The following is a 22,282-nucleotide window of genomic DNA, read 5'->3' as shown; positions in this document are numbered from 1 at the left end:
TTGATGGGATGACCCCTGGGTGTTATACTATATATTGGCAAATTGAATTTAAATGAAATATTTTAAGAAATTGTGAGTTGCCAGTTATTTTTCATCAGTACTTTTAATACAGTATCCTATTATTTTTTGGAATCTATTCATCAAGAAATGAGAAGTCTTCCATCAGTATAATTGTTGTTGTTTGTGGCATTTGACCTTTCTTTTAGTTCTTGAAGTTCTGATGATTCATTAAGATGTGCTATGCTATAAATTTGTCTTTGTTAATTTATAATGGTTTTTAGTGTTTTTTATTCTAAGGACATTATTATTATTATTATTATTATTATTATTATTATTATTCTAGGACTTTTTTTTTAAGTCTGGAAACCCTTCTGATATTTTATTTGGTTACTTTTCCATTCCTTTCTTCTGTAACTCCTATTAGATCTATGTTGTAGCATCTCAGTTTATCCTCCATGATTCCTAACTGTTCTTTCATATTTCTATTTTTAAAAAATCTCTATGCTGTTCTCTCTTCAACTGTGTTCATTTATTGCTCCTATTGCCATATCCACCTATTCTTGTATTATTCATGCTTTTTTCATATCTTTGAATCATTTTAATTATGTTATTCTTTCATTTACCTCTGGCTATCCTAAAATTCTTATTTGAAAGTTTTTGTTATACTGTGTCTTAAAATTAATTTCACAAGGAGTGAATTCATGTCCTAGTTGTTGATTTCACTGGTTGTCGTTCTTACCTCTAGATGTCTTCATCAGTTTTAAAATTTGGGCTGATGTACCCATTTTGAGTAAGAGGAATTATTTTTGTCTCTCTTCCTCTCTGACCAGTAGTTTGTAGTCTTATAAGCATTTGAAACTACCCCTCACCCCCACTGTAAACCAAGTTCTGAGCTTAATTTTAAAATGGCATGTTGGGGTTTCGATTCTATGGTGATTTTAGAGATACTGAAATCCAGTCTTTGAGTGAGTGAGCTGTCTAGCTCAGTTACACATTAGGTGTGCTTTTTAAGTCCTACTTCCTTGGGTCCACAGCTTCCTATAAGTCATAGTTTCAGGGATAAAATTGGCAATTTTTTTTAGCTGTTCCCTTTATGCTTGAGGATACTGCCACACATAGCAAACCCCTAGCCTCAAGCAGTGAGCCTAGTTTTTGCTGTCCATCTTGCAGGAATGGTATTGTCCCATTATTCTTTAACTTCTAGCTCTGGAGTCAGCAGGTCCTCTGTTTCAACCCCTTCCCAATATAGACTTCTGTTTTGTTTCTGAATATAATTGCATATTTATTATCTTCAGTCTCAATTTTCATTTGAGGATATTAAAATGTTAAGTTGAAATGACTTGTCTAACGCCACATGGTTAATGAGTGAAAGTGCTGGACTCCAATCCAGGTTTCCTGGCTTTAGATTCCATAAATTTTTAGTCTCTCTAAGGAGCCTTTCTGTTGGCTTTTATTTTCCTATCTAGTATTTTTCCAAACTTCAACTGGGCTTAGATTTTTTTTCTCCTAATTTAGGCTGTAAATGAAATGAGAGAACTTTTTTCTCTAAAGGCATCATGTTATGGTGGAAGGGGCATTAGGCTCTAGGTAGGATTACGTGGGTTCTGTTGTTGGCTGGGAAATTAATGATGTCTTTGAGCCTCAGTTTTCTCTTCTACAGTACTGGGTGGTTTGACTGAGATGAGCTCTAAGTTCCCTTTCAGCTGTAAAGGTCTTGGAGTGCACTTTTTGTCTGCCCCATTCTCAGCAAGCTGTAGGTTGCTGATTGAATATCACTTAAGTTTTTACTATATGTGCATTATCTGCCACTGATCTTCATAAGAAATACTCCTTGGCAAAGGAGTAACAAAACAGAATGGGCTCATCAGCATGAACAGCTGTTTAGTGAGTGGTTTAATGGTTCTATATGGAACTTCACTGTTAGGCTCTGGGCTTAATGGTCTCTCCCTCCCCTTTACAAAAGCATAGAATATTACTGGAGGAGATAAGGTAATGTAACTAAGCAACACCTGCCCAATAATTTCCAAGAAGATGCTAATGGACCACTTAGGCAAATCTATCACTGTTTGTTCTGGAAATAATAGATTAATACCCGAACTATCAAATTAGTAGTTAAATATTGTGGTACTGAGTCAGATTACAGAATACGTCAAAATAGTCTATGAAGAAAAACGGACAAACACTTCACAATAGAATACATATGAACAGCCAAAAGCACATGAGAAAATGCTTATTGTAAAGTAAAACTACAATAAAATAGACTATAAATGGCAAAAATCCAGAAGGCCAGTACTAAATGTTGATGATGATGGGGAGCAATTGGGACTCTCATACCTTGCTAATGGGAGAGTAAAATGATACACGGCTATGGTGATGTGTTCTTCAATTTCCAATAAAGTTAAAGATGGGTGTACCCCATGAGTAAGCCAGTCTACCCCTAGGTATTTATTCAAGACATATGAAAAAATAAGTCCACAAAGACTTAAACAACAATGTTTCTAGCAGACATATTAAGAATAGTTAAAATCAAGGATAATAATATTATTAATGACGGGAAAAGGATATACAGAACTGTCTTTGATGATGAAGTATTCAGTATTTTGTTTAAGGGAGCGATTATACAGGTGTATAAAATTTTCAAAACTCATTGAACTGAACACTGTAGATTTGTGCATTCTATTGTACATTAATTAGACGTCAATTAAAATGTGACTGTAGAGAAATTGATATATTCCAGGCTCTGAATCTAATTGAGCCTATCTGCTGCTAGAAAATATTTACACCTTACACTTTTGAAGCATTCAGTATGGGTTAATTATCAATCTGCATTGAAATGCAAAGTATCTCTTATTTACTAGATAGTTTCTTGGACTTTGTTTTGGTTGGAGAACTGAGAAATCGTGCTGTCAACCCTATACCTGAATAGACATAAACATATAGTGCTTCAAATTTAATGTAGTATGTGTCAAGCAAAGCCAACACCTCTTCTCAACGAAGATGATCACAGAGCCATTTGTCAATTAATCTGCTTTGAAGAGCGCTATTGGTCTCACTGCATTTCTCCTGAAATTCTTTTCCCTAAAAATGTGTTTCTTTAATTAGAATGTCTTGCGGATACATTCTTAATTTCCCATATACCTCCTACTGAATGAGAGGAGGAAAGAAAAAATAAGACTTTCATTGAAAGCTCTTATCTTTAGCTAGATTGTGGTCTAAATTCCTTTGTCTCATTAAATTCTGGAAGCTCTTACTGCTGTATACATTCAGGGCTGTATGAAGAACAATGGTCTAGAGATGATGGATATATAGTGCTGCATCATATACTTAGTAACTCATGGCTCTGAATTTGGGCATTTAAATTGGTTCTATATGGAACTTCACTGTTAGGCTCTGGGCTTAATGGTCTCTCCTCCCCTTTACAAGGGGATTTAAATATCTTGGCTTCACCACACACTAGTTATGTCACTTTAAACAAGTTTTTTGTGTCTCTGAGTCTATGTTTTTATTTATTTAGTCTTGTACAGTAATAATACCTGATATAAAACACATGATAATATCTACCTAAGAAGTTTGGTTTTGCATAACTTTAGTAAAGCAGTTGTGTGATCTTTGGTACATAGTATGCAGCCATATTATCGTCACCAATCCTGTACTCTTATTTGTTTAGTTTTTGTTCCTCAAGGACCTGGGTCCTTGCTCGGCTCTGCCATCTTTGGCCACATGATTTGGGACAGATCATTAATTTGCCTTTTTGGGCCTTATGTGGCTTTGTGAACCAAGAAAAGTGAATGTGTGAAGCATGATGCTTGACTTTTTAAAAATATACTTCATCCAGGAGGGAAAAAAACCTAGAAGCACGGGAGGCTTCTTGTTAGAAGGCCAGACAATAGTTGATGAATTCTGTTGACTAACTTTGCAAGGCTGCAGGCTGTCTTCTGGGCTTTGTCTGTACACATCCCTGTAGTGGAATCTCTACAACTGACCCCAAGTGTAATTCCATGTTTGTGACATCTTCTACTTGAGCTATGGAGACAGGTACTCTCAGGTGTCCTGCCACTCGCTGGAATTTGGTCAGACTGATTCTGTTTCAAGTTTTACAATTTACCTTGAATTTCTTGAGCTCAGAGAGGTTAATTCCAGGGGTAGTAGCTACAAAAATGCAGCTGTAGTAGCCATTAACTGTGTGACTGACACCTAAAAAGACCAGCAAATTAATTCCAAGCATAGCAGAATATTTGACTGTTTGCAACAGCCTTGCTGCATTTACACACACACACACACGCACGCACGCACGCTCACATAGAGGTATCTATCTGCATCTGTGTCCAGTCAGATGCATAGTTGGGGGAGAGAGATAAAACTTGGGTGGGAACAGAATCTGGGAAAAAGAAGGACAAGAAAAAGGGGGAAGATGGCAGGCTCATTTCTTATATTTTTCCACTGACTGGGTTTGAGTGCCTATAATTAGCATGGGCTGTGGAGGGAGAGGGCAGGCGGAAGCTGGCGGGTCTGTTTAAAAAATATTTTGTGAGATTCTTGGCACAGGCAGTACCATTGGGGCCCAGGTGACCAAGGGTGGCACTGAACCGAGGAGGAGGCTCTTCTCTCTGGCGCAGCCTGGAAGCCAGCACAGCGTGGAGCCAGAGGCCTGGAAACTTTGACGACTCTGGCTTGGACTTTGGGTTCTAACAGGGGCTGGAGCAGCAGTGGTAAGGCCTCTCCTGGAGGGTTTGCGGGCAACCCAGAAGACCTAGCAGAACCCAGAGAAGGCCAGGGGAGGCCAGGGCAGGTGCCTCATGGTCCCTGCAGCTGGCTGACTCGTGCATGGTCTGTCCAAGGACCCTCAGACACAGTGGGAGCAGAGGGCAGGAGACTTAACTTTTGATATCAGCTTTGCCATAGTCTTACTCTGGTACCTTGGACAAATCATCTTCCCTTTCTAGATCTGTTTTGCCATCTGGGAAATGAGGGTTTGAAGTTTGATCTGAAAGATCCCTCCCAGGTCTTACATTTACTACCTCCTCAGTGCATTACTCTATTGTCATTGAATTAAATGAATATTTTCCAAGTGAATTAAATGAATATTTCCAAATGAATATTTTCCAACTTGACCAATGTCAAGTTTCTGTTGACAAATTCTAGACAGAGAATTATGAGCTAGGGATGTGTGGCAGGTCCAAAGTCTTATGTTATTGTTCTTAGTTGCATCTGTCTTCTTACCAAATAGTAGGTTTTTTAAAGAAGGAAACCTATCTAAGTCCAAGTCAGCCATTGCTGTGGGAAAAGCATATTCTGCTGTGGGAGAGCCTTGTGCTTATAGGAATCGCAGCTCTGTGGGAAACATTATCTTGCTTCTTGTATTTTACTCTCAGGAAAAAGAAGATTTTAAAGGATGTGACCAACTATAATGGCTACATTGTATGACTTTTTTGATAGAGCCTAGCACATAGTATAAACTCTAAATGTTTGCTGAATGAAGAAGTGAATGAAAAACATTTGAACCACACACTTTAAATCTCAATGCTCAGGAAGCATTATTCTCTGAATCTATAGAACTTGTATCTTGACTTCTTTATTTTTCCACTTCCTTCTGCTTTTCTGACACTATAAGTTTATTTACAGCTTAAATGCTATGAATCTTAGGGTTTTTAAGTATATCACATCCTCTGGGGTTCTCTTGATATATATACATAAATGTTGCTTCTTCATTGGTTACCAGAATTGGAAAAGAAACCAAGACAGGTAATATATGCCAAGAAAATTTGAGAAACTTCTCCAGATACCCAGAAGAGCATTTTGATGCTTACAGTAAGTCAGAGTCATTGTTCGAGGATTCCAGTATTTTGGCTCTAACAGAGAGAAGTCAGGGTCTTTCTACCTGACCTTGACTCTAATGTTAGTGTTATTTCCCCAAATCCCAACTTTATTTTAGTAAATGTCCTGAAACTGTTATTAAAACATATTTATCTCTACTTTATCTCTATATGTTCAGGCCATTTCCTACACCCAATCTATATAGAATACTTTTAATTTAAGTGTGAGATAAAGGAAAAGAAGGACTAGAAGACTTTAAAGAACCTGTCAGGTAGTGAGTTGGGGGGCAAGTAGTGTCACTTACTTGCTGTGACATTTGAGTAAATAAGTTCCCATTTTTGGACATGAAACTCTTCTTTAAAGGGAGGTGATTAGACTAAATTGCAATTAAGTTCTCTCTGGGCCCTAACATATTCTTTCTCTCTTCTCTCTCAGATATATACTGACTTCTTGCAAAAGGTACAGGTAAGGCATTTTAGTTTGGATTTATTTCATTTATGGTCATAAGTCCAATTGATTGCTTTGGGGATGATTCTCCATGGTTTAGTACCAGGGTTTGCTAGTCTTATAGAAGCAAATGGGAAAGTGTCCATTAAAAAAATCACAATATTTTCTTAAAGGTTTAGTAGAGATCATCTATGATATCACTTGACATTGGTTGAATGGAAAGATCCCTGATTTTTTTCTTAGTCTTCTCTTTTGATCACTTGCTATTCAGATTTTCCAATATTCTTCTGGAGTCTGTTTGGTAACATTGGAAACATACTTTCCTAGGACATTGTATTCTCCATTTTGTCTAATTTCCAAATTTACTGATATAACTTATAAATAATATTCTCTTGGGATGCCTGGGTGGCTCAGGTAGTTAACCGTCTGTTTTTGGCTCAGGTCATGATCTCAGGATCCTGGGATCAAGCTCCATGTTGGGCTCTCTGCTCAGCAGAGAGCCTGCTTCTACCTCTTGCCCCTGCTTGTGCTCTTTTCTCATATAAATAAATAAAATCTTTAAAACAAATCAATAATATTCTCTTAATATTTTCAAAATTTCCTCCATATTGGTTATAAAATCCTGTGTTTGGTTTTTCATATGATTGTATTTTTCTTCATAAGATTTATCAGAGATCTATTTTACTAGTCATGTAAGAAATAGTTATTGGAGTTATTGATGAACCCTAGAACATCTCATTTTGTATTTTATTAATATTTGCTTTGTATTTGTAACTTATCAGCAATTTTTGGATTTTTTATTGTTATTTAATAACATTTTTATTGGATTCAGAGCTAATTTATTTTCAATATTTCTTGCTTGTTATTAAATACATTTAAGAACATATAGATTCCTTTCAGTATTTGTTACACTGGCCACATCCCACAAGTTCTGGTATGTAGAATTTTCATTGTCATTCATCTCTAAATAGATCTTGATCAAAAGCATTATTTAAAATAATATTTGAAAATGTCCATGTCTATAGGCTTTTCTTTCTTTCTTCCTTCCTTTCTTTCTTTCTTTCTTTCTTTCTTTCTTTCTTTCTTTCTTTCTTTCTTTTTGAAGAGGATAGCTACACTTTGTTTTTAATTTCTAACTTTCACTGAGGTCAACAAATCTGATCAAAATACTTATTGCTTTACAGATTTTACCACAATTTATTAGTGACCTGGTAGTTTATACTTCTTAGTTGAATTATTCAGGTCTTAGATATTTTTTAAAGATTTATTTATTTATTTACTTATTTATGATAGACATAGAGAGAGAGATTGAGGCAGAGACACAGGCAGAGGGAGAAGCAGGCTCCATGCCGGGAGCCCAACGCAGGACTCGATCCCGGGAGTCCAGGATCACGCCCTGGGCCAAAGGCAGGTGCGAAACTGCTGAGCCACCCTTGGATCCTCCTATTCAGGTCTTTATTTAGTTTTGGTCTACTTACAAATGTCAGTTATTGAAAGAGATGTATTGAAAACCCCCACTAAGTTTTGACTTTGTCATAGTTTATGCTTTATATGCTTTGGGTCTGGGTTAGTAGGTACAATAGAAGCTTAATAACAGCTTCATTTTCTTGATTTATTGTATATTTTATCAGTTGGAAATACTCCTCTCTGATATTTTAAAATATTTTCATCTGGCTTCTTTTCTATTATCATTAACACACCTGCTTACACTTTTAGCATTCTTTTATCACTTTACCTAATATAACTTTCGAATAGATTAAATATCATTTTCAACTCTTTCTGGATCTATTTGTTTTACGTATGTATTTTGTAAAAATGACATGTGGCTAAGCTTTATTTATTTATTTATTTATTTAAACAAATACTAGCATCCGACTTCTAATGGGAAAATACATTACACATTCTTTTACTTTGACTAATGACACTTTTGCAACTGTTTCTCTGTTTCACTTTATGTTATCTATTTACAATGAAAAGCAGTACAGCAGAATGTTATATGATCTGACTTGGAACCCCAGCTCTGTCATACTAAATGTTTGACATTGTTAAGATACCTAACTCCTATATGCTACAGTTTCTTCATCAATAAAATGAAAATGACTATAATCACACTGACTTCATTGACTTGTTGTAGGTATTAAAGCAACTGTTATATGTAAAGTATCCAAAATTTGGTCTCAGAAACAGTGGGTACTGAATAAATGTTAGCTATTTTGTTATCATTATGCCTTTTTTCTCCCCACTTGTATTTGTTGAGTTAATCAAGTTTCCCTTCATTCTCTTTCTTCTTCTAGTGTTTTGGAAGTGGAATATCTAGTTTTCATTCTTCTAACAGTTACCTTTGTATATGTGACATAGTATTTTTAAAATCAACTTTAGGGAAGCATCATTTACATAAAATATCATGGACCCATTTTAAGTGTGTATTTTGATTAGCAGCAATGTCCACAATAGCCAAACTGTCGAAAGAGCCCAGATGTCCATTGACAGATGAATGGATAAATAAGATGTGAGATGTATATATATGTATGTGTATATATGTATACGTATATTATACCTATATCTATATATAAAGGAATATTACTCAGCCATCAAAAAGAATGAAATCTTGCCATTTGCAGGGATGTGAATGGAATTAGAGTTATATTATGCTAGGTGAAATGAGTCAGAGAAGGACAAATACCATATGATTTCACTCATATGTGGAATTTAAGAAATAAAACTGATGAATATAGGGGAAGGAGAGGAAAAATAAAATAGGATAAAAACAGAGAGGGGGACAAACCATAAGAGACTTTTAATTGTAGAGAACAAGCTGAGGGTTGCTGGGGGTTGGGGTGGAGGATGGGGTAACTGGGTGATGGACATTAAGGAGGGCACTTGAGTGAATGAGCACTGGGTGTTATATGCAATGGATGAATCACTAAATTCGACCCTGAAATTAGCAATACACTATATGTTAATTAATTTGAATTTAAATAAAACCAAAAAAGACAAATTTATATTAAATAAATTTTAATAACATTGATTTATCACCCAAATTGAAATATGGAACATTTTCATCACCCCAAAATACCCTGTACCACTTTCCATACAATGCATCTCCCACTTCCCACCCCTGCCCTTTTCAGCTCCAGGTAACCATGGGTGTGCTTTCTTATGGGTTAGCTTTGTCTTTTCTAGAGTTATGTATAAATGGAATCAGGCAGCAGGCAGTTTTTTGTGACATACACATTTAAACATATTTTGCTACTATTATCTAGAGTTATGCAATATCTCTAATCTTCCTTAAATGAGAGAAGAACCTAAGTGGTTTTTCCCTTCCCTCTGCCTCCTGCCACTTTGAGATTATCTGGGACTTGAGTTATATTTAGTTATAAATATTTTAAAGTTAGGCATCAAGAGTTATTTAAACCTAATCTAGGTTTTCTACTTACTTTCCACTCTTCCTCATATCTTATATATTATTTATTCTTTGGGTTTCATGCATTCTTTCAAATGCCTTCACCCCCACCCCGCCTGAATGAGGGCATGAGAGTGATAACTTTTCTGATTCTAAATATGTTTTTATTTTGCTCTCTTATTTTACTGGTAGTTCATAGACTTGGTACAGGATTCTAAGCAACTCATGTTTTCCTTCATTTTCTTCTAATGTCTGGTTTTGCCTTTGAGAGCTCCGATGCTGTGCAGAATGAGACCACCTCAGATGGGGCTTTTGACTCACTTTCCTCTTAGCTAAATCTATTTCTGCTTTCCATCCATTAATCTTCCCCACCCCAATCATCAGAACTTCAAATGCCAAGCCCTCTAGCACAGTGCTCCACCAATGGCAATGAGCCTACATATCCCCTGTGGCTCGTAAAACTACAGGTATGAGTTTAGCCATTCTGGGGTGAGGCCTGACATTCTGCATTTCTAACAAGCTTCCAGACTGTGGGGGTGTGGACCACACTGTGAGAATCAAGCCTCTAGTGGCCACGTCCTCTCGAATGTGATATTCTCCTTAATCTTCCTGAAGATATTAATCCTTGATCTTAAATGTTTCCCTCTTTGCTCTCTATATTAACTCAATTTCTTGAGTGCTGATACTTGCATTTGTTATGTTTGTGGCTTCTCTCCTGGTGTTGGTTTGTCTCAAATATTTTTTCTTTTCTTTATTCCTCCCCCATCCTTTTTTCCTCCCTCCATCATTTTTTTCCTTTCGTTTTTTAGAGAGAGAGCTAGGGAAGGGCAGAGGAGAGAGCAATAATCTGAATGAAGCAGGCTCCATGGCCAGCATAGAGTCGAATGCAGGACTCCATCTCACGACCCTGAGATCATGATGTGAGCCAAAATCAAAAGTCAGATGCTTAACCAATTGAGCCACCCAGGTGCATCTCCCTCTCCTTTTTCACCTCCTGGTTGTCAGTTACCTGTTGCTTCCCTGTCCCTGTGTCTGTGGGTGATGAGCAGGCAGGTTGCTCAGAAGAGTGCATCATAGCCTGGAGAGCAGGTTTTGGGGTTCTACATGCACTCCTTCCACTTCAGAGCTGAAGTTCATTGCTTTAGCCTATGGGCAAAATCACTGCTCCCAACTGTTTAGCATGACCTGGGGGCAGGGCAACATGCCTAATAATTGGGGATGAAGATAGAAATAGGGAAATCGGCATGTTTGAGTGCCCACAGCATAAAAGGCACAGTTCTCTGTGCTACATGTATGAGCATCATCTGTGAGCTACATTTAGTGGATGGAACTTGTCAAGCTTTGAAAATCTAAACCTCATCAACTCTTCCTCTCCGTGTTGTTAGTGCTCTTTAACTTCCTTAGATGGAGGAATACAATTTCTCTTTAATCATGTCCTCTTTTCATTTTTCAGTTCTTTGAGTAAAGGAAAGGATACTGAAGACACAGATTTGTCCATATGAAATTACCCAAATATTCCAGGATAATTGGATAATTACCTCTAAGTCAAACCCTGTTTAATGGCAAGGGCACAGAGGAAAGAGGATAAGAGAAAGAGATAAAGGAAAAGAAGAGGGAAAGAAATTTAAAAAAAGCTGGGGAGAAATGGTAAATAAGGAAGAGACAGTGAAAATAGGAAGAAGAACATGAGTTAGGGTAAACCTTGCACAACAAGGGGGAATTTTACTGCATTTTGCTCCGTGTTAGTTTTTGACCTTCCTTAAATGCTTTCAAATCTCTGCAAACAAGAAGATTAATTGAGGAGCCTTCGACATTCAGAAGGAGTTTTCAATATAGTGACCTTACAGATAGAACCCAGGAGAACAGGAGAAATATTAATTTTGGCTACCAAAAGGCAGATTTTCATAAATTTATTAGAAAGACATCTTCTTCTGTGTTGTATGGATTGTTTCTGAGCCGAATAAAATGGTCTCTTATTTTGTGGGCTCACAGGAATTTTATGGGCTATTTACATAGATGCCAAGGAGGAAGCCATTTAAATCTTGTGACCTGACTGATCTGAATTTGCAGCTCACTGTGATCTTTCTTCTCAAGGATTTGTCCTGTAATTTTCAGGATGTGGATGGACAATGGAAAGACAGGTGAATCCACCTGCATTTTGGCTTCAGGCCACTAGTTTATAATATGTGTTTGGGGAAATTTTATGCTCACACTCTTAAAAATATTTCCCCTGTTTTTAAAGGTATTTGTTTTGTAAAGAAAACATGACCTTGATTTTCCATAGTTATCAAAATCTGCTTCTTTAAAGTGAGATATTTGCCGTGCTTCTAGGAGGCATTCTAATTGTCTTTAGTTATGATCAGACAGTGTTACTCTTGGTAAAGAAGGCAGCCTAATTGAAAGGGCATGGTCAGAGCAGCCCTTGGGTTATTGGCTTTATTTAGGTCTACTTCCATTTAATCAATTGTTCATCTTTCAGTTTATCACTTGAGTCTTACTCAAAATACAACCTCTGAACACAATGAGGGCTGCTATATGGCCCCAGCCCTACACTCAAGTTCGGGAACACAGAAATCATTCTTTCAAGTCTCTGAGCTCAAGAGCCATCAGAATCCTATAGTGAGACAGATTTGGAGGTAGCGTCCCCGAACACATTATGTGTGCTTGACAGGGTTACGGGAAGGGTAGCCTATGAGACAGGTGGAGTGGGGGCCTCACTCTGCCCGAGTAAGTAGAAGTTCAGACCAGGCAACCTCCCACCTAGAGCTCACAAGACGAACAGACATTTTCCAGAACAGTTAGTCCTTTTTTACCCTTCCTTAATCACTGCATAGTTGAATCTTCCTGCCTTTCCCCCCCTCCACCACCCTGCTGAATCCCCCACCTTTAAAATTTCTTTATGAACCAAAAATACCTGTTCCAAGTGCTCTGAGTTTCCCCTTATGTGGTGCTTAGTAAGTCTGTTGGCCCACTGTTTCTGGTCCTTGGGTTTGGAGTCCAGCTCTTTATTTAGGCCGCTAAGATCCCTCCACCTCCTCACTGGCTCCTGCTTGCATCTTAAGTTCACATCATTTGTTCTGGTGAACACAGCTCTGTGAGTTATGGCACTAAAGGTCACCCAGGCATAATTGATTTTCTCATGGTGTCACTTGTATTGACTGCCAATCCCAGAAAGGGGAAGTGTTTTCAATATGAGCATTTTTAGACATGATGGGAAGGGCTGCATCTCTGTGCATGTCAGTGCTGATAGGGATGGCAAGGGAAGCACGGAGTACCTCTCTTTAGAGGTGATAATCCTTTGCTGTCATCCATCACCGAAGCCTTCCTCCTTGCTTTGGTCCAGGTGGGAAGCAGGCCCATTTATCCTGGAAAAGCATAGCATGCAACCTTAGGAAGTGATTGGCATCAGTTTTGCCGATGGTCCCTCAGTTCCAGGGCATCCTATCAGTCTTGTGTCATGCGCATTGATCGTAGCCTTCCTTAAAAGAGATTCTGACTCACAACTAGAGTACCAATGCAATGCTTTTGTCCCCTGCCTGCTGAGTGCGAGTGAGAGAAGGTGTGTAAAAGTGAGGCAGAGACTTGGTCTATAGTGGCTACTATCTCATTTGTCCTGGGTACCTACAGGCTCTGTCTGCAGTGAAATAGGACTCTTTTATCTTTTGATTGCTGGTCCAAGAGAGGCTGCCTGCCAGTGACAGATGACTGACAAGATTTCTAATGTTGGAAAAAGAGAGATTGGGGAGTCTTAGACCAGAGCATAGAAAATGTGTGGCATATTCAAAACTGGGTCTTGGGAATGGCCAATAGACACATGAAAAGATGCTCAACATCACTAATCATCAGGGAAATTCAAATCAAAAGAACAGTGAGATATCACCTCACATTTGTTAGGATGGCTGTTAACACAAAGATAAGAGACAATGAGTTTTGGTCAGCCTCTAGAGAAAAGGAAATACTTGTGCACTTTTGATGGGAAGTAAATTGATATAATCACTACTGAAAACAAAATGGAGGTTCCTCAAGAAAATTAAAAATAAAACTACCATATTATCCAGCATTTCTACTTCTGTATATATCCAAAAAAAATTAATCACTCTGGAAGAGATATCTGCACCCTCTTGTTCACTGCAGCATTATTCACAATAGCCAAGACATTGAGATGGCCTAAGTGTCCATAAATGCATAAATGGATTAAAAATATGATACATATATATAATGGAAAATTATTTATCCATAAAAAAGAAGGAAATCTTGCCATTTGTGACAACATAGATGAATGCCGAGGGCATTATGCTAAGCAAAATAGACTCTCCTATGCTCTATTTCTCTATGTTCTCCTTTGTATGTAGAATCTATAAAAATATAGCTCTATGTTCTCCTTTGAATGTAGAATCTATAAAAGTATAATACAAAAAAAAATAGAGAATAGAATCGTGATTGTAGGGGCAGAAGGGTGGCGGGAAATGTTGAGAGGTTAGTCGGGTATAAATTTCCAGCCATAAGAGGAATAAGGTCTGGGGAACCAATGTATGGTGACTGTAATGTGTCATGTCAAATATATTTGAAAGTTGTTAGCAGAGAGAGGCAGAGACATAGGCAAAGGGAGAAGCAGGCTGCCTGCGGAGACCCCGATATGGGACTCGATCCCAGGACTCCAGGATCATGCCCTGAGCCAAAGGCAGATGCTCAACTACTGCGCTACCCAGGTACCCCCATTCTACTCTTTAAAGTTATGGAAGGCTCCAGAGAGCTTGTGCTTATGTGGGTTATATCTATTCATAGATATGTGTTAGAAATTAAAACTCAGCAATTTTTAAAAATTCACAAATTCACATTATTTTCCAAAAGAAAAAAATCGGTATCATTATACAGTTTTGCAAATATCTTTACAGTATGGTTTAACTGAAGACTGGTAGATTTTCTTATCTTCTATTAAATTCACAATAATACTCTGTTTAATTGAAGTAGGTGAAGGGAATCCTGCTTTATACAGATATAGAGAAAAGAATGGGATATTTTACTAGTGTTTTCAGGTAATTGCAGAATTTTTTCTTTGCTACTACATCAAAACTCAACATATGGTATTTTCTTAGAGTTTAGTTGCATTGTGGAACTTGGAGCCTATTAATGAACATTTCGTATTCAGTTATGTTAAAATCCACTAGTTTATCTTGGATTTTCAGTGGATGTTTTCCCAAGCATGGTTTTGTAACACCATGCATTGGTCATTTGGAAAATACCAGTTCACTGACTTACACAAGTCTTTCAAATGTTGACATATTTCATTCTAAAATTCAAATAATCACATTTGTCATTATCACCAACTGATCTAACCAGAAGAGTTTTAAGTACCGGGAGACAGTTAAGTTTATGGCGGTAGATACACTTTCCAACATTTTAACTTTTGACTGAAGGCTCAGATTTACTGTTGGCAAAAGGTGCTGTCTCTTTTGCCCTGGAAGTGACAGGCTCACTTTGTTCATTATTAGGAAAATGTCTGCCAAATACACAGGTTTAGACAACCACCGCTTGTCGGTCGTTCTTCCAGGTAAAACTGGAAAAAAGTGACTGGTAATGCTTACATCTCAATTTCCTAACTACTTTTTCCTTGAACCACCTGTTACCCTCTAGTATGCAGCAGAAGTGCTTTATGCACATTTCTCGTCTTATCAGAGAATAGAAAAAAAATGTGTACTCGAGGTTTACTTTCAGTTTAATAAAATTTAATCTAAATTTAATAGATATTTTAACTGCTCCTTTATGAGTATTCTTAAGTAAAATTTACTTTTTAAAACAACCACTGTTCATGGCAGTGAACATTACAATGACCAGGAAGCCAATTTGGTTTCAAAGCCTGGGTACATGCTAGGGCCAACCACCCCCAACAGTTTTATACACTGTGGTTTTTCCACCATCAGTCGAAATGTTAACACAGAAAAAAAATGACAAATAATGTCTTAGCATTATGGCAAAAACAAGTTTGACCTTGTAGATCTCCTGCAAAGTTCTCAGGGATCCCCTGGGGCTTTCCAACCATACAGTGAGTAACCCTCATCTACTGGTTTCTGTATTCCTCTCTATTGTCCTCGCTAAGTGAAAAGACCCATTTGCACTAGATCCATACTGAACATCTGGGGAGAGAGATGACAATTTTCTCCTCGATCTCACCATTTTCAACAATTTCATTCTTTCCTTGATGTGCACTTTGTGCCCTTCAACAGAAGGCAGTGACGTTTCCAGAGGACCACAGAACTAACACCCATCAATTGATTGGGTCCCAAGACACATGGCAGAAACAGAGGAGACAAGAGACTACAAGGAAGGAAAGCACAAAAGGATACAAAACCCAAAGAAAGAGAATAGGGGAAAGAGAGATGATCAGAGGAGAGAAAGCAGGAAGGGAACAAAGGAAGAGAGAGAAATATAAGAGCAAAGAAGAGAAGACAAAGAGAAGGGGGTCTGGAGGTGAGATCTCTAATGCAGTTTGTTAGAAAGTCTCAGAATCGAGGGATCTGGGTTCAGCAGGATCACATCTAGCCTTGACTTTGCAAGTCACTGTCCTTTCTGCAAAATGAGAGGGCTGGAAAGGCAAGGAATGATACACAGAAGGCCACCGCACAGGAACTGTGGGAGTCCCTGCCTCCCTCAAATTGTGAGCAAACTCTCCGTGTCTGCGGGTTTTTCCCTAGTGCACAGAGTGGCTTGTTTTCATCAGTTACTCAAAGCTCTCTTTACCAAATTGTATGAAGAACCACCTACTTGGATGGTTTATATCTTTTCTAACCCTAAATCTTGATGATTCTTGCATGGAAGGGGACCCTGTAAACTGACGCTAAAATTGTTTTCTGGCTTTAGAGGTTCACCTTCATTGTCTTTTTTGACTCTGAGCAAAATTCAGTATGAAGTCTCTGGCCTCTATAATGATTTTTTCATTCCTATGTTGGGGTCAGGGGGTGGAGCAGCAGTCACTGGGGGTCCGGAACCCTGTCACACTGCAGTGCCCAGCAGGTAGGACAGGTGGGAAATGTGAGTCCCGCGGGCCACCGAACAGAGCTACTGCCCATGGTGTGCATGCAAACAGAAATGGCTTCACTCTGCATGCCAGAGCCGCAGCTCCTCTGGTCTCAGCTTGTTGACTTGGTCCCAGGGAAGGAACAAAGCTGGCCAAGTCCAATGAATGGCCGGCAGTGGAAAACCAGTGCTGCTGTCTGCTGGCAGGCAGGGCGGGCCGACACCACACTTGGTCAGCTCCCCCCTAGCGGCGCTCTCCTTCCCCCACCATGGCTGGCTTTGGCAGGGCTGCCAGGCCTGGGAATGCAGGAAGCTCTGGGTCACGGTGACCTCTAGTTGCTGATGCCAGATGAAATATGCCCTGGAGGTTCTCCAGGGTCACATGGTGTGTGGAGCAAGAGAAGGCAGGGCTGCTCTTGTGCTGACAAAGTGGATTTTGGCTCCAAAATGGCACCCCTTGGGGAGTAGGAGGGGTTGTGGGTGGGAAGGGGGGGCCGGCGAGGCAGTGGCGTGAGAGTGGGCAATGGGGAGAATCAGTCTTGCTTTTTTTCATCCTCCTTAGCCTTCCAGGAAGCCACTTGCTCCTGGAGATGGAGGCACACCCCCAAATCTGTGGCGCAGAAATTTAGGGAAAGGTTTCTGTGCGTTCTTGGTGTTTATTTGGCAGGACGCGTTTGTTTCTAGCTCTCCACACCCTGGGCCTCATAGCCCAATAAAGCTGGAGAGTAAATGGGATTTGACTTAACGCTCCTCAGTAGTTCAACCACTCAAAATGGAAAGGAAGTGGGCTTCCAGCCCCTATCTGGGAAAATACGGCCCCTGCCTTTTCCTTCCTGCTGAAATCTCTCTTCACTTTATGCTTACATGTTGTTCTCCTGAACCCCAGACTCCTAGAGCAGGCTCAGCTGTTCCAAATAAGGTCTTTACCAGAAAGCCAAAGATGGACAGCAATCTTTGGTCCCACTTGGGTTTGCGGTGCCCAAATACAGTCCCTTGACCTTGGCCTGGGCAGAGGGAAGGGGCTTGGCTACTTTCGCTTTCAGGAGTCAGGAGCAGAGGCCTAAAATGGAAACAGCTGAGAAGAAAGAAGCCAAGTCAAAAACAAGATCCAGCTGAAGGAGGTCAGGCCCGATAAGCAGGCTGACCACAGGCTTGAAAAGGAGGTCAGGCCCCAGGAGCTGGGAGTGTTTCTGCCAAGGGAGGACAATGGCCTGTGAGGTAGGTGGGCTGTGCTCTTCCACCCCACATTCTGCTTCACTTAGCAGAGTGAGGCCTTGCTGGCTTCCCTCTCTTTGTCTGCTGACCGCTGAACTTTCTAGGCTTCGTTGAAATGGGGAGAGGAAGGGTATGCCTGAAGAACTAGAGGCGAGGAATCTTTGGGGAAAATGAAACACATCCAAATCTCCAGCTCCCATCTCACCTCCTCCAACAACCCTTGCCAAGTCACTCCCCATGGGTCTTGGCTCTACCTCTCTACCCCACTCTGTTGCACTTCATATTTTGTTCCTGGTATGTATCTCAAACTGTCACATAATAAATTACTTGGTAATGGTAATGCCTGATATTTATACCATGTATCTCTGTTTGCAAAGTCTATTGCTTTTGCGAATATTAACTCAGTTGTTTTCTATAATGGTCTTGAGAAAGAACTGAATGGTTATTGATAGTCTGCTTTATATAGAGGCCAACTAGTACAGAAAGCATAGACCTTGAATCCCTCAGGGAAGAGTTTGAATAAAAACGTTATCACTGGCTCACTATGTGAGCTGGGACAGCTTCCTTGACCAGCTCGAGCAGGTGGTGCCACCGCGAGAGAGATCCGGACCCCCTTATTTGTTACTGGAGTCATTTTAGCTTCCACCAAGAGCTACATTTTTGGTAAAAGAAAATCCTGCCCTGGCACACACAGAAGAAAAAAAGATTATTTTGAAGGCATCATATTTTTACCAACATTCTGTTTGGAACCCTGAGCAAATGCCATGGTTTTCTAGCATCAAAACAAGTTTATTCCAAAGTTTCTTTTGGAAATTTGAAGGCAGTGAACTCTGCCAGAGTTCACATCATAGCTTTCCTTGGCAACAGTGCCCCTGGGTCATTACCACTTCTCTAGGCACATCCCTGTACCCCTGTTCTGCTTTGATTCCTTTCCCTTTTCCCTTCTGCACACTACCGCTTGCGACCCTTTGAAGCTTGCTCGTCTATGCCGATAAGCTCTCTCCTATTGCTTGTCTTTTTACAGGATTCATTCCCTACTCTCTTCCATAACTGGAACCCGGTATCCCCATTTACCACTTCCACTTACCTGGAAGTTCTCTTATCTGGAATGCTAATACATTTGTTTTTAATTTTACCTGGAAATAGAGCAATGTGACTTTTTTCTATACCATATCATCCTCCTTCCTCCAGTTCCCTCTCTCTTGAAAAACAAACAAACACATGGCATTTAGCTATACCATCCAAATACCACATTCCACACTCCCTCCTCCACCCCACTGCCATCCTGTCAACATGGACCTCTTAATCTCTCTTCACATCCATTGGTTCATTGAAGACTAAGGCCCACAACTTGTTCCCCTTCCTTCCCTAAGTTGGGCCATTATTCTGAGTGATCAATATCCAGAGGATTGTCTGATTCCTTGGCTTTCAGAATCTTTAAAATTTCATCCTCTGACCACAAACCTCTATCATTGCATCTCTTACCCCTTCCTGTGTTCTCTGGTGTCCTGGAGATTTCTTGTGCTGTCCATGCCTACCTTCCCCCACTAACAGTCCCTTTCTGCTTTCCTGTTCTAATCATCCTGTCCAGCCTGGATGGCCATTCTCTTATTGGGATCATAAATCCCCCTCCTTGGACATTGCACATTCTGAATTAGCTCCACTATCTGTTTCCTCTGCTCCTGCACTTAGATCACTGAGTCGGCTGGGGGAAATCAAGTCACCGCATGGGTTGATGTCACTATAAATTCATGGATCCAACCTTTATCTGGCCCTCAGTGACACCTCTATAGTCTTTTATGTGTTGAGAATTTGGTCCTTTTCCTATTTTCGACCACAGACATTTTAGATTCTTCTGGAAACTCCATTGCCTCATCCCATGGCTCTGTTACTCTCAGTATTTGCTATGTCACAATAATGAGGTTATCAGATGAAAATTATAGCCTTATCTTGGCTACACCTGCTTCTGTGGAATAGGTGTCTCTTCTTTCAGGCCAGTTTCCCCCTAAGCGCTGGATCTTATCACATATCTCTTCTTCCTCCAGAACTTTGATCTAGCAGTTCTTTCCTGTTCTTTGTATCTTCAACCTTTTCTTCGCTTTACTTGCTTTTCCCATTCAGCATGAAAAACTACCCATTTATCCTACCTTAGGAACCCATACTTATTAGAAATTGCATTCTGTTGACATTTCCTTTAGCCAACATTCTCTGCTTCCTACACCTAAAAACTATTTACTGTATACTTAGCTATTACTGACTCTGCTTCTCCATCACCCACTCTTTCCTCAACCAGCCACAGCCTAGGTGCTGCCTCCACTACTCTGCATATGGCCTTAAAGTGAATAAACACACAGGTCATTGAGGCCCCTTTTTCTTGACATCTCTACAATATTTGATCCTCTAACTATTTCCTGTCTCTTGAAGTTTCTCTTTCCTTAGTCTCAAGGACAGCACTTTCTCCCACTTTTCCTGTTTTACCATTCATTTACTTTCTGTTTCCTTTGCAAGGTAATAATATAAAAAATAGCAAGTATTTCTTGAGTATTCACTATTTGTCATGCTGCATGGTCATATATTTATACACATCCTATTACTTGGTTGATAGGAGCCTGGGAGGTAGGTGCAGTTATTATTCACTCTTTGCAGATGAGGAAGCAGGAACAGAAGTGTTCAACTGACTTGTTCAAATCATGCTACTGCTAATGAGCAACTGAATTGAGATTGGAACTCAGGTATTCTGGCTCCAGGGCAGGGACATGACCACCATGGATCCTACTGTCCCTGTTTCCTAATGACTTTATGTCTGGGTTTTCAACTTTAATCTTTTCCTTTTCTCATCCTACATACTCTTTGCAAATGAACTTGTCACCCGCTCCTATATTTGGTTAACTCCTAATTCTGTAATTCAGGTCAAGAAATAAGAAATCCAGCTGGAATTATTGTTAAAAAAAAAACTTTTTCTCTGACCTTTCCTTGATCTCAGTTTCTTTATCTGTGAAGTAAGAATAATAATAGCACCTACCTGACAGATGTATGTAAAAAGCTGATCTACCTTCCTGGCCAGCTGATTACTTTTCTACATCCCTACTTGAATGTCCCACAGGTATCTGACACTCAACAGTTTGATTCTGAACTGAATGTTGCCTTGAAATATTTCAATATTGATGACTTCCCTCCCTTCTTGTCTGTCTGTTTGTCCAATGGGTAATCTTTTCCTTCTTCTTTTGGTCCTCTATGTAACCTACTCCAGGTTGGATCCTGTTGATTCTAATACTTAAATTGATTTCATTGCCTAAATCTAGGTCCCAAAACCACTATGATTCCAGACAATTGTAGGGTTTTCCTATCTAGATTCTTGCCCCTACTTTTGTGGTCCTGAAATGGTACTAAAGAAAAAAAAAGAAGGAAGAAGAAAGAAGAAGAAAGAAGAAAGAAGAAAGAGGAAAGAAGAAAGAGAAGAGGAAAGAAGAAAGAGGAAAGAAGGAGGAAGGAGGAAGGAGGAAGAAGGAAGGAAGGAGGAAGGAGGAAGAAGGAAGAAGGAAGGAGGAAGAAGAAGGAGGAAGAAGAAGGAGGAAGAAGAAGGAGGAAGAAGAAGGAGGAAGAAGGAGGAAGAAGAAGGAGGAAGAAGAAGAAGGAAGAAGGAGGAAGAAGAAGGAGGAAGAAGGAGGAGGAAGAAGGAGGAGGAAGAAGGAGGAGGAAGAAGGAGGAGGAAGAAGGAGGAGGAAGAAGGAGGAAGAAGAAGGAGGAAGGAAGAAGGAAGAAGGAAGAAGGAAGAAGGAAGAAGGAAGGAGGAAGAAGGAAGGAGGAAGAAGGAAGGAGGAAGAAGAAAGATGAAGAAAGATGAAGAAAGATGAAGGAAGATGAAGGAAGATGAAGGAAGATGAAGGAAGATGAAGGAAGGAGGAAGGAGGAAGAAGGAAGGAGGAAGGAGGAAGGAGGAAGGAGGAAGGAGGAAGGAGGAAGAAGGAAGGAGGAAGGAGGAAGGAAGAAGGAGGAAGGAGGAAGAAGAAGAAGAAGAAGGAAGGAAGAAGAAGAAGGAAGGAAGGAAGAAGAAGAAGGAAGGAAGGAAGAAGAAGAAGGAAGGAAGGAAGAAGAAGAAGGAAGGAAGAAGAAGAAGAAGAAGATCATATGATGTCTACGTTACTCTGCCTAAAATTTTTCGATGGCCCTCCAATGCATTGTTTTTGTTGTTTAAAATTCTCCTTGCTTCCCTGGTTTGTCTTATTTTTGACACTCTCCCAACTTTTTACTTCTTGCCCCAATAACTTGAAACTATTGGCAATCCTTCAAATGTCAGATTCTCTTACAGCTCATCATATTTATAAATGCAGCTTTCCCTACTCATCTCCTCTTTCTCTAACATCTCTTTGTGTTCAAGACTCAGTGCAG

At 39.6% G+C, this 22,282-nt stretch overlaps 1 protein-coding gene across 31 annotated transcripts in view; it reads left to right on the top strand.

Moving 5' to 3' along the window:
- The window catches only part of TPRG1 (tumor protein p63 regulated 1), a 287,018-nt gene that overhangs the window by 59,231 nt on the left and 205,505 nt on the right, over positions 1–22,282 (top strand). For 8 of the 31 annotated variants that reach the window (XM_041731589.1, XM_041731582.1, XM_041731584.1 and 5 more), the window contains one exon: positions 6,250–6,279. The exons of 19 other annotated variants lie outside the window; for them this stretch is intronic. Coding sequence is in view for 3 of the 12 variants with exons in the window: in XM_041731594.1 (XP_041587528.1) it covers positions 6,250–6,279 (30 nt within the window). In the remaining 9 variants the exon portion in view is untranslated. 4 more of the 31 variants (XM_041731597.1, XM_041731592.1, XM_041731585.1 and 1 more) reach the window with 3 other exon arrangements.

Source organism: Vulpes lagopus, chromosome 17, assembly GCF_018345385.1.
Source record: "Vulpes lagopus strain Blue_001 chromosome 17, ASM1834538v1, whole genome shotgun sequence".
Classification (NCBI taxonomy): Eukaryota; Metazoa; Chordata; class Mammalia; order Carnivora; family Canidae; genus Vulpes; species Vulpes lagopus.
Note: the sequence above shows the minus strand (reverse complement) of the source record. Positions and strands in the feature narration are given on the sequence as shown.